The 16,394-nt window shown below is 40.1% G+C and overlaps 1 protein-coding gene across 7 annotated transcripts in view; it reads right to left on the bottom strand.

Annotated features, from left to right (window-relative positions):
• The window catches only part of lrp1bb (low density lipoprotein receptor-related protein 1Bb), a 446,550-nt gene that overhangs the window by 39,844 nt on the left and 390,312 nt on the right, over positions 1-16,394 (bottom strand). For all 7 annotated transcript variants that reach the window (XR_006761946.1, XR_006761945.1, XR_006761947.1 and 4 more), the window contains 7 exons: positions 6,329-6,510; positions 3,417-3,616; positions 2,958-3,146; positions 2,639-2,787; positions 2,259-2,352; positions 1,754-1,870; positions 987-1,106 (listed from right to left, as the gene is read on the bottom strand). Coding sequence is in view for 4 of the 7 variants with exons in the window: in XM_014173709.2 (XP_014029184.2) it covers positions 987-1,106; positions 1,754-1,870; positions 2,259-2,352; positions 2,639-2,787; positions 2,958-3,146; positions 3,417-3,616; positions 6,329-6,510 (1,051 nt within the window). In the remaining 3 variants the exon portion in view is untranslated. The remainder of the gene's footprint in view (positions 1-986; positions 1,107-1,753; positions 1,871-2,258; positions 2,353-2,638; positions 2,788-2,957; positions 3,147-3,416; positions 3,617-6,328; positions 6,511-16,394) is intronic.

Here is a 16,394-nt window from a genome sequence, read left to right as displayed (position 1 = left end):
AAGAGAGAGAGAGATAGGGAGATGGAGAGGGGACAGACGTAAGGAGTAAGAGGTGAGCAAACAGCCCTAAAGCCTTGAACACATGGATTAATAACTATAATTTACAGAGGCAGGAACTTGCTGTGTTAATAACATGTATTACTATACCTTACAGATGGAATCATCAGCCTCTGATTTAGAAATAACTGACTTGCAAACAGGTTAACACAATAAACAGATCAACCCAAATATCTGCAGTCTAGAAACATCCAAGTCAGTTTAAAACTCAGATAACCATCCATGTCAATGGTTTCCATGTGTTTGATGCCATTCCATTTGCACTGTTCCAGACATTATTATGAGCTGTGCTCCCCTCAGCAGCCTCCTGTGATTGGCACAGTGTTCCTGATAAGGTCTACTACATTTACAAATGTACATCTAGAGTCTGATTAAGAGTGAGAATGCCTACGACTCCTACAGTGTATTGCGATGGCTGAAGTAATTATATAGCTCTCCTTCACTCCATAGTGACTCTCACTCCATCTTGAAATCACAGGCAAGCAAAACAAATGTAGCAACCCACAGACACTTTGTCAGAGGTATAACCTTACTGCTGATAGCTAGAGTTACCATCAAATAATATAAATACCTATGTCTGTTCTCTCTTTCATTTTCTAAATCAATCATAGCGAATCCTCTCACACAGGGAAAGGGCTAAACAAGCATGCCTTTGGAATACCTAAACACTATCTGGCTCCCTATTATTTAAGGCAGCACATAGGCTCTGAGCTTCACTATAAATTCAACGGTAAGGACCTTTAGGATTATTTGTCTCAAACTGTCAGATACCACCTTTACACAAAAATGTCCATCTCATGCTTTGTTGAACTGCTGGCAAAAAAATATAAAATGGAAAATAATCCTATAGAAGTCTAGCCTAAATTAAAAAGTAATCTAAAGATTCCTAAAACAATCCCTCTGGTAGTAATTTAGAAGGTTCTTCTTACGACAGTCTGTCTCATCCTCTCCGTCTCCACAGTCGTCCTGTCCATTGCAGCGGAGGTTTAGAGGGATACACTTCTGTTTCCGGGTGCATTTGAACTGCCCTGACAGACATATGTACGTCTCTGAAAGATAAAATAGAGGAGAAGAGGTAGAACCAAGCATCCACTTAGGGTGAAAATCATCCATCAACAAAAACATGTAGGACAAAAGGCTGCATCACCTTAATGTAAAGTGAAGTTGTTGACTTAGCAAAGAACAACCTAATAAAAAAATAACAATGCTTTGAAATCAAAGCACATCCACACATGGGCTTGTTATTGTGACATCAATCCATACTTGTTCTTTTTTTGTATTGCAGCAACATGTCTTGAAAAGGTATCAAGCGGTAAGAAAAGGTATGAAGCTGCTGGCTAACGTATTGTTTGATTTTCCATCTGAACATCAACAGGTTCAGTGTGAAAGTCAGTAACAACTACAGTCTTCTTTAATGGACATGCTATTGTGGCCAGATATCAGACGTATGTTTTTGTGTTGAAGCAAGATGTATCGAAAGGCATCATTAAAAGGTATAAAGCTGCTTGAAGATGTATCGTTTATCTGCTTTTCCCCCTGAACACCAACAGATAACAGACTCCTACAGAAAGACTCAGTGTGAAGGACAGTAACAACCCTATAAATATTATTCCTAGAACTGGGAAGCCCCTTAGACCATGGCAATTTGACACCAGTCTTCTTGAATGGGGATGCATGTTCCAGTCTTCCTCCTTACCACAGTTAGCCTCATCTGAGTTGTCTCCACAGTCGTTCTCCCCATCACAGATGAAGGGAGGTAGAGCACAGAGGCCAGTGCCACACTGGAACCGACCGGGCTGACATTTGAATTCAGCTGCATGAAAATTAGCAATGTTATCTCAGAATGCAAAGCCAGCAAATTACAGTACTTGTACACTGAACATTATGTATGCTCACGTATTATGATAAGCTACACATTCGTGTAGCTTATCATACTTAATGACAATGAAAAACAACAGTTCTTGCATTTCTGAAAAGCATTTGTAAACATGCATTTAATACACATTCTAAAGTTAACTTCAAAACGCAGAATATTATTGCAAATATTCTCAGATCACAGTTAAAGATCACAGCAAAAATGTATAATAAAAAAAATGTAGTTTCCAAGGCTGAGTTATAGATTGAATTTGGCCTACCATACCAGGATCCCCAGTAAGTCCAGTAATGCATAGTTTGTATAAATTGGAAAACATGGTACTCACGACAGTCAGCAGGCTCGTCTGAGCCATCGCCACAGTCATCCACAGTGTCACACTTCCACCAGAAAGGAATACACTCGTCTGTCCCGCAGCGGAACTACAGAACACACAAATTAATCAGACAGAATTCTAACTCAACACAAAAAATGTATTCTAACTTTCCATTCGAGTTGTTCAAAGCATAACAAAGCAACACTACTATTTTCATGGGACTTAAGTTACAGAAGCAAGGCAGGAAAGAAGAGAGTGTGATATAAATAAAGAGAAAAAGCATGAAACAACAGATCTGCCTTAGGGAAAACCCAGAATATAATAACAAACTGGAAAAGAGTTACCATATTATCTACAAGTGCCGAGGAGAGTGTGAGGGACTAGGCACTGACCTGACTTGCAGTGCAGTTGGAGAGGCAGGTTTTATTGTCAGCGGCGAGGTAGAAATTAGTTGGACAAGCACACTTGTGTTCCCCGCTGGGGGAGAGGAGACACAAGTGGCTGCATCCTCCATTGGCCACCTGACATTGGTGCTTCGGCACTGCACAGAGGGAGGGGGGAAGAGGGGGCAACACCAAAAGTACAACATCATTAAACTGAACATTAGCCACATTCTTAATATCATACCCTATATAATTACATCCCATATAATAATAGCATAACCATAGGCTGGCAGGTGAGGGGACTGCTTGGCTGGGTGGGTTACTCTACCTTCAGGTTGGCGTAGTGAATGGTAAATCTTAACAGACTTGATGGCTTGCCAGGAGTTAAGCAGCTCTATCCCAAGGGCCCCAGTTGTTTTATGTGCCCTTCGGAGTGATTTGGATTTCCCATCCGTCCAGTAGACAAAGTCCTCAAACAGTGTCAGACCCATCACACCTTGGATGTGGTCGTAGGACACTGGGAAGAGACACAATACAGGCAAAAGAGAATCGCCATTAGTGGATGAGCCTGCAGCATGACAGCAGATCTGTCTTACCAAACACAACTATTATGACTGTAGAAGCCAACAAATGATCAGCAGTGTGTTTTAATCAGACCTGTGTTTAAACATATTAGTTTTCTTTCAAATACTTTTAATAGTTCAAATACTTCCATTATTCTCCAATTTGTTTTGAGGAGGTGAGGAGAGAGGATGCAAGGAAATGTACCCATTGTATTCTGCCTCACCTTTGTGTCTCTGGGAGCCATCCATGTTGGCAAACAGAATGTGGTTGTCGTCAGCCCAGTACAGCCTCTTGTTGGTGTAATCTATAGTGAGGGCAGTTGGGCTGTAGATCTCCTTGTCGATGATAACGACCTGCCCACGGCCATCCATGCCCACACGACCAATATAAGGGGACTCACAGCAGTCCACCCAGAACACATACCTACACAGGGAGGAATGTGGCGAGGTCTTAGAAGATCTCACTAACAAAACATTTTAAAAACAGTAGGTTAAATGTTACCAAAAGTTAGTTGCGTTAGGACCTAGGATCAAGGGTGACACTCAAGTTTTATAATACTATATCTCTTGACACATTGATGAAAATAGTCATGGCCTCTAAACCTTCAAGCTGCATACTGGACCCTATTCCAACTAAACTATTCCAGCTTGGCCCTCCTATGTTGAACATAATAAACGGCTCCCTATCCACCAGATGTGTACCAAACTCACTCAAAGTGGCAGTAATAAAGCCTCTCTTGAAAAAGCCAAACGTTGACACAGAAAATATAAAAAAATATCGGCCTATATCGAATCTTCCATTCTTCTAAATTTTTTGGGGAAAAGCTGCAACTCACTGCCTTCCTGAAGACAAACAATGTATACGAACACTTCAGTCTGGTTTTAGACTGAGACTGCACTTGTGAAGGTGTAAATTACCTTTTAATGGCATCAGACCAAGGCTCTGCATATGTCCTCGTGCTCCTAGACCTTAGTGCTGCTTTTGATACCATCGATCACCACATTCTTTTAGAGAGATTGGAAACACAAATTTCTCTGCACTGACAAGTTCTGGCCTGGTTTAGATCTTATCTGTCGGAAAGATATCAGTTTGTCTCTGTGGATGGTTTGTCCTCTGACAGATCAACTGTCAATTTCAGTGTTCCTCAAGGCTCCGTTTTAGGACCACTATTGTTTTCACTATATATTTTACCTCTTGGTGATGTCATTCGGAAACATGATGTTAACTTTCACTGCCATGTGGACGACACACAGCTTTACATTTCGATGAAACATGGTGAAGCCCCAAAATTGCCCTCCCTGGAAGCCTGTGTTTCAGACATAAGAAGTGGATGGCGGCAAATGTTCTATTTTTAAACTCGGACAAAACAGAGATGCTAGTTCTAGGTCCCAAGAAACAAAGATATTCTGTTGAATCTGACTATGTTGATGGTTGTACAGTCGTCTAAAATAAAACTGTGAAGGACCTCGTCGTTACTCTGGACCCTTATCTCTCTTTTGACGAACATATCAAGACATTGCAAAAATCAGAAACTTTCTGTCCAAAAATGATGCAGAAAACTTTATCCATGCTTTTGTCACTAATGCAATGCTCTACTTTCCGGCTACCCGGATAAAGCACTAAATATACTTCAGTTAGTGCTAAACACGGCTGCTAGAATCTTGACTAGAACCCCCCAAAAAATTCATATTACTCCAGTGCTAGCCTCTACACTTGCTTCCTGTTATGGCTTGGGCTGATTTCAAGGTTTTACTGCTAATCTACAAAGCATTACATGGGCTTGCTCCTACCTATCTTTCCGATTTTGTCCTGCCGTACATACCTACACGTACGATACCGTCACAAGACGCAGGCCTCCTTACTGTCCCTAGAACAGCTGGAGGCAGTGCTTTCTCCTATAGAGCTCAATTTTTATGGAATAGTCTACTTATCCATGTGAGAGACGCAGACTCGATCTCGACCTTTAAGTCTTTATTGAAGACTCATCTCTTCAGTAGGTCCAATGATTGAGTGTAGTCTGGCCCAGGAGTGTGAAGGTGAATGGAAAGGCACTGGAGCAACGAACCGCCCTTGCTGTCTCTGCCTGGCCAGTTCCCATCTCTTCACTGGGATTCTCTGCCTCAAACCCTATTACAGGGCTGAGTCACTGGCTTACTGGTGCTCTTCCATGCCGTCTCTAGGAGGGGTGCGTCACTTGAGTGGGTTGAGTCACGGACGTGATCTTCCTGTCTGGGTTGCCCCCCCCCCCTCGGGTTTGTGCTGTGGGGGAGATATTCATGGGCTATACTCAGCCTTGTCTCAGGATGGTAAGTTGGTGGTGTGGGGGCTGTGCTTTGGCAAAGTGGGTGGGATTATTGTCAGACGGGGCCACAGTGTCTCCCGAACCCTCCAGTATTTATGTTGCAATAGTCTCTCTTTCTCTCTCTCCTATTCTGCCTGTGGCTATGGAACCCTGACCTGTCACCGGATGTGCTCCCTTGTCCCAGACCTGCAGTTTTCAACTCTCTAGAGACAGCAGGAGCGGTAGAGATACTCCGAATGATCGGCTATGAAAAGCCAACTGACATTTACTCCTGAGGTGCTGACCTGTTGCACCCTCTACAACCACTGTGATTATTATTATCTGACCCTGATTGGTCATCTATGAACATTTGAACATCTTGGCCATGTTCTGTTATAATCTCCACCCGGCACAGCCAGAAGAGGACTGGCCACCCCTCATAGCCTGGTTCCTCTCTAGGTTTCTTCCTAGGTTCCGGCCTTTCTAGGGAGTTTTTCCTAGCCACCATGCTTCTACATCTGCATTGCTGCTGTTTGGGGTTTTAGGCTGAGTTTCTTTACAGCACTTTGTGACATCAGCTGATTTAAGAACGGCTTAATAATTACATTTGATTGAAATTTGATTGATAATTTAAGTTAATGGTCTTAATTGGAAAAACCCTGATAAGTAAAAGTAGACTCAGTATTGTCACCACCTTGCTTCTGGATTTGGCTGTAACATACATGTTTGAGTCAAAGGTTAGAGGATATACACATATGTCAACGTGTCTGATACAGTGACCAGACTGTGTATCGAGAGCCAGGTCAGTGGGGTTAGAGGTCAGAGGATAGAGGTCAAAGTGTCTGATAGAGTACCCTGACTGTGGATCCAGGGCCAGGTCAGTGGGGTTCCTGATACCAGTGCTGACCAGGACAGAGGGGTACAGGCCGTTAGCTTTAGACACCTCCAGGCTCTTCCTCTCGATGTCACACCAGTACAGGTTCTTCCCTATCCAGTCCAGGGCCAGCGCACTGGGGACGGCCGTACGATGGACTATCTGGTGAAAAGGAGAGGGGGGTATAAACAACTAGCAGAGACAATGACAACAACAAACTAAACACTCATTATATGATTAATGCCTGAAACAAGTGAAAAACCTCATCTTAATGATGGTAGAATCCTACAGTAACTCTCAATCAATGTCTCTCATTTCAGGCAGCTTTTGAATTAGCAAAGCAGTTGTTTTGAATAAACAATGATAGTGCCAGCTGGCACATGAAACTGGTACTTTGAAACACTATTTAAAACCCAAGAACACCCATGCAATCTGCCATTAAAGGACATGATGCACTTTGAGGTCTTCTTTATCATCATTTGCAAGAGAAATATAGCCTTGCCAAGGTGACTAGGCTGTACCCTAAGCAGTAATTTAGACTAAACTGGAGCTTTAAATAGTCTCCAAAATGTAACAGATTTTGTTTTCCATCAGAAGAAGGTAAAAAGACAGGGAGAAAGTGGTTAATATTCAACACATTAAGTAGAGCCTGTGATATTCTGCTAGCCCCTCTATTCTTGTGCATTGATTTAAAAGGTCATCAACTGTCAAAATCATGTTTTTCATGAAATTGGAGGATATTTAAAAGGAAACCAGATCAAAGGATGATGACCAAAGTCTGAAAAATGACTTACTTCTACATTGATAAGTTTGATTATAAAGTTAGTCGTCCCCTCCCCCATGTCAAACACTTAGATTTATTATTAAGGGAAAAAGGTAACATCACGTTAACCCTGATTTTAATACACCAATGGCAACATGATATTCTCTAACCTAATTTAAGTAAGTTCTGCCTTGTAACCAACATCGGAGAAGCAGTGTTTGCAGAGAGGGCGTGATTTATATAGCTAGATGCTATTCTACTGGTGCCAAAATTTGACTATAGGGTGTCAGCAAATATAATGAAAAGTTTACCTTATTCATCTATGGCAAAGATACTTATACTGTATGTTTCCCCTTTCATATGTGTCTGGTGTTAGCTAGTTACTGCCTAGCTAGGTCTTCAGCCAGCATAGAACAAAAGGGGGTGAAGGGTCGTTCAAAACTCAGACACACTTGTCAAGTCAACACATCCGTCAGTGCTGCTGTGAACCGGATTACAAGAGACATGCCAAACGGGAGATTTATATATAACAAAATCAATTATTGATGAAATTTTATTGTAAAGACAGTTGTGGCTTTAGCAACTTGAACCAGCCCTGAACTTTGAGCAGTGAGGTTCATTTCTCCCCCCTTGTCTCAGCTTGTTCCAGGTTGAAGGAAATCCCAACCTGACATTGTGCAGATGTAAAGAATTTGTTGTGAACCTTCCATCCAATAGGATAATCACTATATCCTAGGACATTATTCAGGAGTGTGCAACATTGCAATGTTAGATAGAAAGAGATTCACCCATGTTGTTGTTTATCATGCAGATTTGTCAGGACATCGTAATTTATGAAGCTCATTCTGAAACACAGACGTGATTTCTGTCCCAGGGGATTGCATTGTGTGCAAGTCTTCAATTTAGACCCCAATTATTTGAATTAGGTGTTAGCAAAAACCTGTAAACTCCTGTGTATAAGAAAACTGTGGCTGTCATGACTAAATTTGCTCTCATGTACTGAACAAGATTATGAATGTTGAAGGTTAATCTCCTTGAGTTGTCCCTCATGTGGGAATTACTTATTTTGTAAAATTTTGTACAAAGACTCATGCACAGATACAGCCCCCCCCCCCCAAAAAAATGTTTTACCATATATTCAAAAAGTGTTGATATCTCCACATGTTTATGGTTTTGCAGCTTGGGCATCTGGTAACTGCAGATCATCTGTCTAATGCCTTGCAAGTAATGCCTTGCATGGGGCGCGGAATGCATCAATAAATGTACAATGCTGTATTAATTGTATTTATTTTATACAGTGCATTCGGAAAGTATTCAGACAACTTCACTTTTTCCACATTTTGCTATGTTACAACCTTACTCTAAAATCGCTTAAATTACATTTTCCCTCATCAATCTACACACAATACCCCATAATGACAAAAGCAAAAACAGTTTAGAAATTTTAGCAAATGAATACAACATTTTTAACAGAAATATCTCATTTACATAAGTATTCAGATCCTTTGCTATGAGACTCGAAATTTATCCTTGAGATGTTTCTACAACTTCATTGGAGTCAACCTGTGGTAAATTGATTGGACATGATTTGGAAAGGCACACACCTGTCTATATAATGTCCCACAGTTGACAGTGCATGCCAGAGCAAAAACCAAGCCATGAGGTCGAAGGAATTGTCCGTAGAGCTCTGAGATAGGACTGTGTCAAGGTACAGAAGAGTACCAATAAATATCTGCAGCATTGAAGGTCCCCAAGAACCCAGTGGCCTCCATCATTCTTAAATGGAAGAACTTTGGAACCACCAAGACTAATGGCAACACCTAAAGGACTCTCAGACCATGAGAAACACATCTGGAGGAAGCCAGGTACTGCTCAACATCTGGCCAATACCATCCCTATGGTCAAACATGGTGATGGCAGCGTCATGCTGTGGGGATGTTGCAGGAAATGGGAAACTTGTCAGGATCGAGGGAAAGTTGAACCGAGCAAAGTACAGAGACATCCTTGATGAAAACCTGCTCCAGAGCGCTCAGGACCGCAGAATGGGGCAAAGGTTCACCTTCCAACAGGACAACAACCCTAAGCACATGGCCAAGACAATGCAGGAGTGGCTTCGGGAAAAGTCTCTGAATGTCCTTGAGCGGCCCAGCCAGAGCCTGGACTTGAACCCGATAAAACATCTCTGTAGAAACCTAAAAATAACTGTGCAGCGACACTCCCCATCCAACCTGACAGAGCTTGAGAGGATCTACAGAGAAGAATAGGAGAAACTGTTTTTGCTTTGTCATTATGGGGTATTGTGTGTAGATTGATGAGGGGAAAAAAACGATTTCATCAATTTTAGAAAAGGCTGTAACGTAACAAAATGTGGAAAAAGTGAAGGGGTCTGGATACATTCTGAATGCACTGTATATAAAAACGCACTAATCTGATGAATCCACACAACATATTTGATCACCTCTAATCCTAGAAACTCTTTACCTCCCAACAAGAAAGTGTTGTTTGTGCTTGTTTACCATTTTGAAAGTACACCACAACATGGATGCCTCTGATGGTTCTTTAAATGGCATAGAATTGCCTTTATGTGAAACACCCTTTCCCCTCTGAATGGTCTTCAGAGAGAGGTTTCTCAGTATTTCAACCACCCACAGATGTCCAAATTCACACCTGCTGACTATAGACAATGAGTATAGAACTATAATCACCATCAAGATAAAAGATGTTAAGTATTTCAAACATAACTGAGCCAACATAATGGTGTTCTCTGTCTTACATTTAGGTGGGCTGGCTCCATTATTATGTAGATCTCACTGGAGGCGCTGCCTTTGGCTCTGACATGTATTCTGACTACAAATCACCTCTTTTGCCTCTGATTACCTTTAATTATGCTTTAACATCCTGTTTGAACAGAGTCAACGACCATAGGAGCACACGCTGGAGGCTTGCTAAGGGCTGTTATTGGAAAGGTAGGTAAGATCTAGGATGTTCTGTCAGCACAATATAATTAAAAACAAAAAACTGTTTCAAGTGAGAAGTAGGCATTGGTCTGACGCCGAAAAGAAAGGAAATTGCCAGAGCAATTTTTAAAACAAGACAGAGAAAGTTGGTTGTTTAACCTAACAGAAAAGACAGGACAAATATTACAACAAATATTATGGTTAAACTCAAATATACTAATTGATTAAAAAAACTATATTCCAAAACAATGTTTTTTTTTTTATCAATTAGTATATTTGAGTTTAACCATATTTGTTGTAATATTTGTTCTGTCTTTTCTGGTAGGTTAAACTACTAACTTCCTCTGTCTTGTTTTAAAAAGTGATATTTTGGAGATTATTTCATTTTCAAATAACTGAAAAACGGTAGTCTTTGTATAGTCTTGAACATTGGGTGAGACATTCTTACCAATCTGCTAGAGAACCAGTTTGGATAGATTTTTTTTTATTGTGATAAGACACTGAAATGGTCAGACTTTTACAGATCAGTTTATCAAAATATTGTATTTTCATGGAATTATTTAAAAAACACTATTCACATGTATGACGGATGCATATTTTGCATATATTTACAGATAAAATGACACAAGATATTAAAAAAAGCCTCTGTAAAAGTCTGACTATAAGACCTAAGAACCTGTGTGTGGAATAATGTGAATGTACGTCCTTGGAAGACTGAGAAAAATTAATTGGCGCTTTGAGTGTCATTTTGAGAAAATGGCCGATAAAGATAGGCTAATGCAATTAAAATGTACTTTCCATAAATATGACCATTTATGTCACATTAATTAAACTCTTATTCCTATATCACTTCTAAAGTGACAAACATAAAATATACCTTTTAGAAAATAAATTAGCACGTTTAATAAATTTGTTTCAAGCAATAGAGCGTATGCTTTGAATACTGGTCTGTTGGGCAAATATGCAGTTTTGAGCAAATTCTCATATCACTTTGCTCAACTTGTCACTTACAAGGATTTTGTATGGCTGTTGAAATGTACAGAACATTAATCAGCTATGCCTGTCCCATATGTAAGGCCCTCTGAGATGTTGCTGGTGCCGCTTTACTTTCTTGACTTTGTCATGGGACCTGCGCCTACGCTTGGCACAATCTGTTGAAGCAGCATCATCTCTCACAACATGCCTCGCATCCTCCTCTCTGATTGCTTCCAGTGTCACCAAAGTGCTGTCAAGCCACAAATTGTCCATCACATTTGATATAGCAGTGGCTCCCTCATTGAAGGTGGCTACTGCCATTCTGGCTGCTGCGTCAATGCGGCTTTTTTTTGCCCACAAAGACAGTTTTGGGGCATCGCGACCATATTACAGAGTTCAGACATTCATTTGCATTCTGGGTTCCTCTGTGCTGCATTCTTTTGAGAAGGTTATCATTTGACATCCTATGATATAGAGGTACCATTTTCTGGGCAACCTCTCTATTAAAAAAAGTATGGACTCCATGGTTTTTGTGACTGGGTAGATCTTCACCATTTTCTAGGGCTCGCTGGTACCAGCACCAAGATGACGAGCATCTACCGCGATTAGGGATTTTGTCTGATGACATGGAATGGACAAGACCAGCCCAGATAGCATTCTTCATGCCCTCTACATCACCCTGGTTATCAAGAATCGCACCCCTGTAAAAGTCTTGCAGACTTACATTTTTGTGCATCGAGTTTCCCTACACCTCTCCCCCAAGGTGTTTCTCTGAACTAAGTTTACGAAGCGCTGTTCCCATCCTCTTGTGGGCATGATTGATGCATTCTAGTTTCCCTATCTCAATGCCTGGGTAGGGATCTAATTTGACAACTGCCTTGTATGCAGTACTGTCACCATCTGAGAGCATCTGGGTGTAACGAAAGTGGTGGCGACTGACTGATCTGGCCCACATGCGTTTAGCTGCTTCCTGCTCCATTGCTTTGCTCAAACCTGAGACGTTTGGAGCACAGTCATCTGCATGTGAATCCTTCCATTCCCTGAACTCCTCCTCACTAATTCCACTTTTCCTTTTCATCACACATGCATGGCAGTATGAAGACAACACCTCATAGTCTATCACTAGACCTGTTACAATGTCTATGCACACACCTATCCCGTAGTTGGAAGTGAATCCTCTCTTCTGCCAAGTGCTATCAAAGGAAACATGAATGTCTATGATGGCATCCTCATCCAGCAAATCTGCTATGTCTGGGTCTATATCTGCATATGCTCTTCTAATTATCTTTGCAGCACTCTCCATTGACTGTGGCCCTCTCTGAGTCTCTGCAACTAAAGTATTTATTATGATGTCTGTCGACATTACAGTCATAACTGCATGACTAAATATCAGCATGTTACCCTATGTAAATATTAGCATATCAACATGTATTTACTTTATGCAAAGCTAATTTCTCAGTAATCACAGTAGGCTACAGCCATATGACACTGTAGGCCTATGCGACAGTCTCATTGTATAGTTATATTTTCCTATCACTCTGTTTATTCACTTTAAATACATTTGCTGGAGCAAGGAAATCTATACACAGCAAGTCACCTGACAATAATGTGCTACTCTCCACTTTCATTTACCTGTCACTCTCCTGTTATGTCTCTGATATGAGCTGAGATGCAAGGAAGAAATCCCTAGAACTTTGCTTATTTTCTTAAGTACAGCATAACCAAGTCCAAGTTTGTGGGCTAGAAGAACCATCCTCACATTTATGTCAAATGCCACATCTCCCCTTGAGCACTCATGCAGCCTGGAGGAAGTGTAAACACTCCTCCTAAATGCATCACGATCACCTTCACAGTGCGCATATTCTATCATGACAGAATTACAGAATCCCTGGTTGGTGGGGTCTATAGTGATTTTCAGTCCAGTGTGTAGACACTTAGGGCAAATGAAATCATATACAAGTTGGTTTATTTGTGACATGTGGAATAAAAGCCACTGTTGGCTGGCTGGCTGGTTGATCGCTGCTAGCTGTCACCTTCGTCTCAACTAATTTGTGTCTCGACTTGCTGCTGCCGGCTACCTCCTTTTCCTCATCTACCTGTACTGCCACTGCCTGTGTATAGTACACATCACAATTTGGTTGTAATCCAGAGAGATTGGAAAAATTATCTACATCTTCTATGAGGCTGTGGAGGGATCCAAATTGTGGATTAAAAGAAAACATGAATCATCAGTGTACCATGACACCTTTCTTTTTAAGCCCTGGGATTTCTAGCCCCTTAATATTATTGTTGGATTTGATTTTAATAGCTAACATTTCGATGGCCATAATAAATAGATATGCCGATAGTGGACAACCTTGTTTTACTCCTCTTAACAGTTTAATACTTTCTGAGAAGTAGCTATTATTTAATATTTTACACCTAGGGTTACTATACATAACTTTAACCCATTGTATCAGAAATTCCCCAAAATGTAAATATTCCAGGCATTCATATATCAATTCCAGTCGCACTTTATCAAAAGCCTTTTCAAAGTCAGCTATGAATACCAGACCTGGTTTCCCAGATCTTTCATAGTGTTCTATTGTTTCCAGTACTTGTCCTATATTTTATCTCCAATGTATTGTCCATTGTAAAAAACCTGTCTGATTAGGATGAATAATATCCGACAATACCTGTTTACTTCTATGCGCTATGCATTTTACATCACAACACCGAAGTGTAAGGGGCCTCAATTTTTTTAAATGGGCTGGATCTTTATATTTACCACTTGTGTCCTGTTTCAGTAATAATGAAATCAGACCTTGTTGAGTATCTGATAATCTACAATTATTATAGGAGTGGTTAAAACATGCTAATATTGGTCCTCTGAGTACATTAAAAAACAGTTTGATATACATTAACTGGCATGCCATGCAGCCCTGGAGTTTACCCCGACTTAAAGCTTTAATTGCATCAAGAAATGCATCCTCTGTAATCAGGTCTTCACATGAATCTTTCTGTACAGCTGTTAAATTTACATTATTAATAGAAAAAATGTCCTTACAATTAACTTTGGTTAGTGGACTTTGCTTCCTCTTTCAAAATATCCTTTGGTTAATCATGGGTGATTCAGTAATTTGTAACAAGTTTCAAAGAATTTAAAATGTTGAAGATTAAAAAGGAATTTGATGCACTTTTCCCTATATTCCATACAGTTCGCTATATTTTTATAATATATTACACTTAATCTTTCTTAAATAAGTTCCTCCATTTCTATTAGTTTTCCTCTAACGTATTCTATGCCTCTATTGTACAGTTTTTATTGCTATCCACTGTACTGTTGGTCTCTATTTCCTTTGTTAATATGAATTATTTTGACCAAAATTGCTTTTGTTTAAAATATCAGTATTTAATTGCATAGCACATTTAAAAGTGTCCAACACAATAAGGGGATCTGCTGTACCTACTGTATATTATATTGGAATAAGTCAGCTATAAATTATTTTGTTCTGGTTAAAAATAAGTTGTCATCCAATAGGCTTTGATTAAATGTACAAATCTGTTTATGGTCCAATAACATATGTAAAATAATCCATCTACCTTGCAGATCTGTTTGAACAATTTGCTAGATCAAAATGATTATTAATTAATATTATCACACCTTTTGAGTTTCTTTGACCATGGAAGAAGTATATTTCTCCCAACTCAAATCTTATTCCACAAAACTTAATCTAAAATTGTACAATTACAACTGGCTATACTTATTTCACCATTTACCATAATGAGATACAAGTGTCAATTCTATTTATCATAATATATGTTTGTAAACTTACCATAAGACATTACCATAATGACTGAGTGTCCATATACTGTAGCAGTACCATAGTATTTGCACTGCTACTGAGTAAACCTCCAATTGTTCTCCACTATTCAACCCGATAAAACCTCCCTCCATCCAAAGTTGGATTGTCTGGCAGACCATCCCTGTCCACCTCTATCTTAGGGCCTTTGGGATATTTGGACCCATCCTTTAAAAAGGGCACACAGTGCCACCCACATAACAGAAGCAGATAAACTGCCAAAAGCATTTCCAACACCCTCACCTCGATTGTAAACAGTTATTTAAAAAATATATACAGTACCAGTCAAGTTTGGACACACCTACTCATTCAAGGGTTTTTCTTTATGTTTTGCTATTTTCTACATTGTAGAATAATAGTGAAGACATCAAAAATATGAAATTACACAAATGGAATCATTTAGTAACCAAAGTAGTGTTAAACAAATCAATGTAGCCACCCTTAGCCTTGATGACAGGTTTGCACACTCATGGCATTCTCTCAACCAGCTTCATTAGGTAGTCACCTGGAATGCATATCAATTAAAAGGTGTGCCTCGTTAAAAGTGAATTTGTGGAATTTCTTTCCTTCTTAATGCATTTCATCCAATCAGTGTTGTCATGACAGGGTAGGGGTGGTATACAGAAGATAGCCCTATTTGGTAGAAGACCAAGTCCATATTATGGAAAGAACAGCTCAAATAAGCAAAGAGAAACGACAGTCCATCATTACTTTAAGTCATGAATGTCAGTCAATGAGGACATTTTCAAAAACTTGAACGTTTCTTCAAGTACAGTTGCAAAAACCATCAAGCGCTATGATGAAACTGGCTCTCATGAGGACTGCCACAGGAAAGGAAGACCCAGAGTTACCTCTGCTGCAGAGGATAAGTTCATTACAGTTACCAGCCTCAGAAATCGAAGCCCAAATAAATGCTTCACAGAGTTCAAGTAAGAGACATCTCAAAATCAACTGTTCAGAGGAGACTGCGTGAATCAGCCCTTCATTGTCATGGTTCCACCGGTCACCAGAGGGCAGCAGAGACATGAACAACACTCAGGTGTGTCCTATTTATTCATTATGATTGACCTGTTAAAAGAGGTTTTTTTCTCTGTTGTCCTCTGCAGGAGCTTGAATTTTTTACCGTGTGCGGTCGTTTCCTGAGTGAGTTTTCGAGATTTGTTTGTACTGTGATCCTGTGAGTAAAGTATTATGTTTATCCTTAACCACTGACTCCTCGTCTGGTCTCTTCTCTGATCCAGGTTCCACCTCACCACGTCACATTCATGGTCGATTAGCTGCAAAGAAACCACTTCTAAAGGACACCAATAAGAAGAGACTTGCTTGGGCCAAGAAACACAAGCAATGGACATTACACCAGTGGAAATCTGTCCTTTGGTCTGATGAATACAAATTTGAGATTTTTGGTTCCAGCCACCGTGTCTTTGTGAGACACAGAGTAGGTGGACGGATGATATCTGAATGTGTGGTCCCCACCATGAAGCATGGAGGAGGAGTTGTAATGGTGTG

Source organism: Salmo salar, chromosome ssa25 (assembly GCF_905237065.1).
Source record: "Salmo salar chromosome ssa25, Ssal_v3.1, whole genome shotgun sequence".
Taxonomy (NCBI): domain Eukaryota; kingdom Metazoa; phylum Chordata; class Actinopteri; order Salmoniformes; family Salmonidae; genus Salmo; species Salmo salar.
Note: the sequence above shows the minus strand (reverse complement) of the source record. Positions and strands in the feature narration are given on the sequence as shown.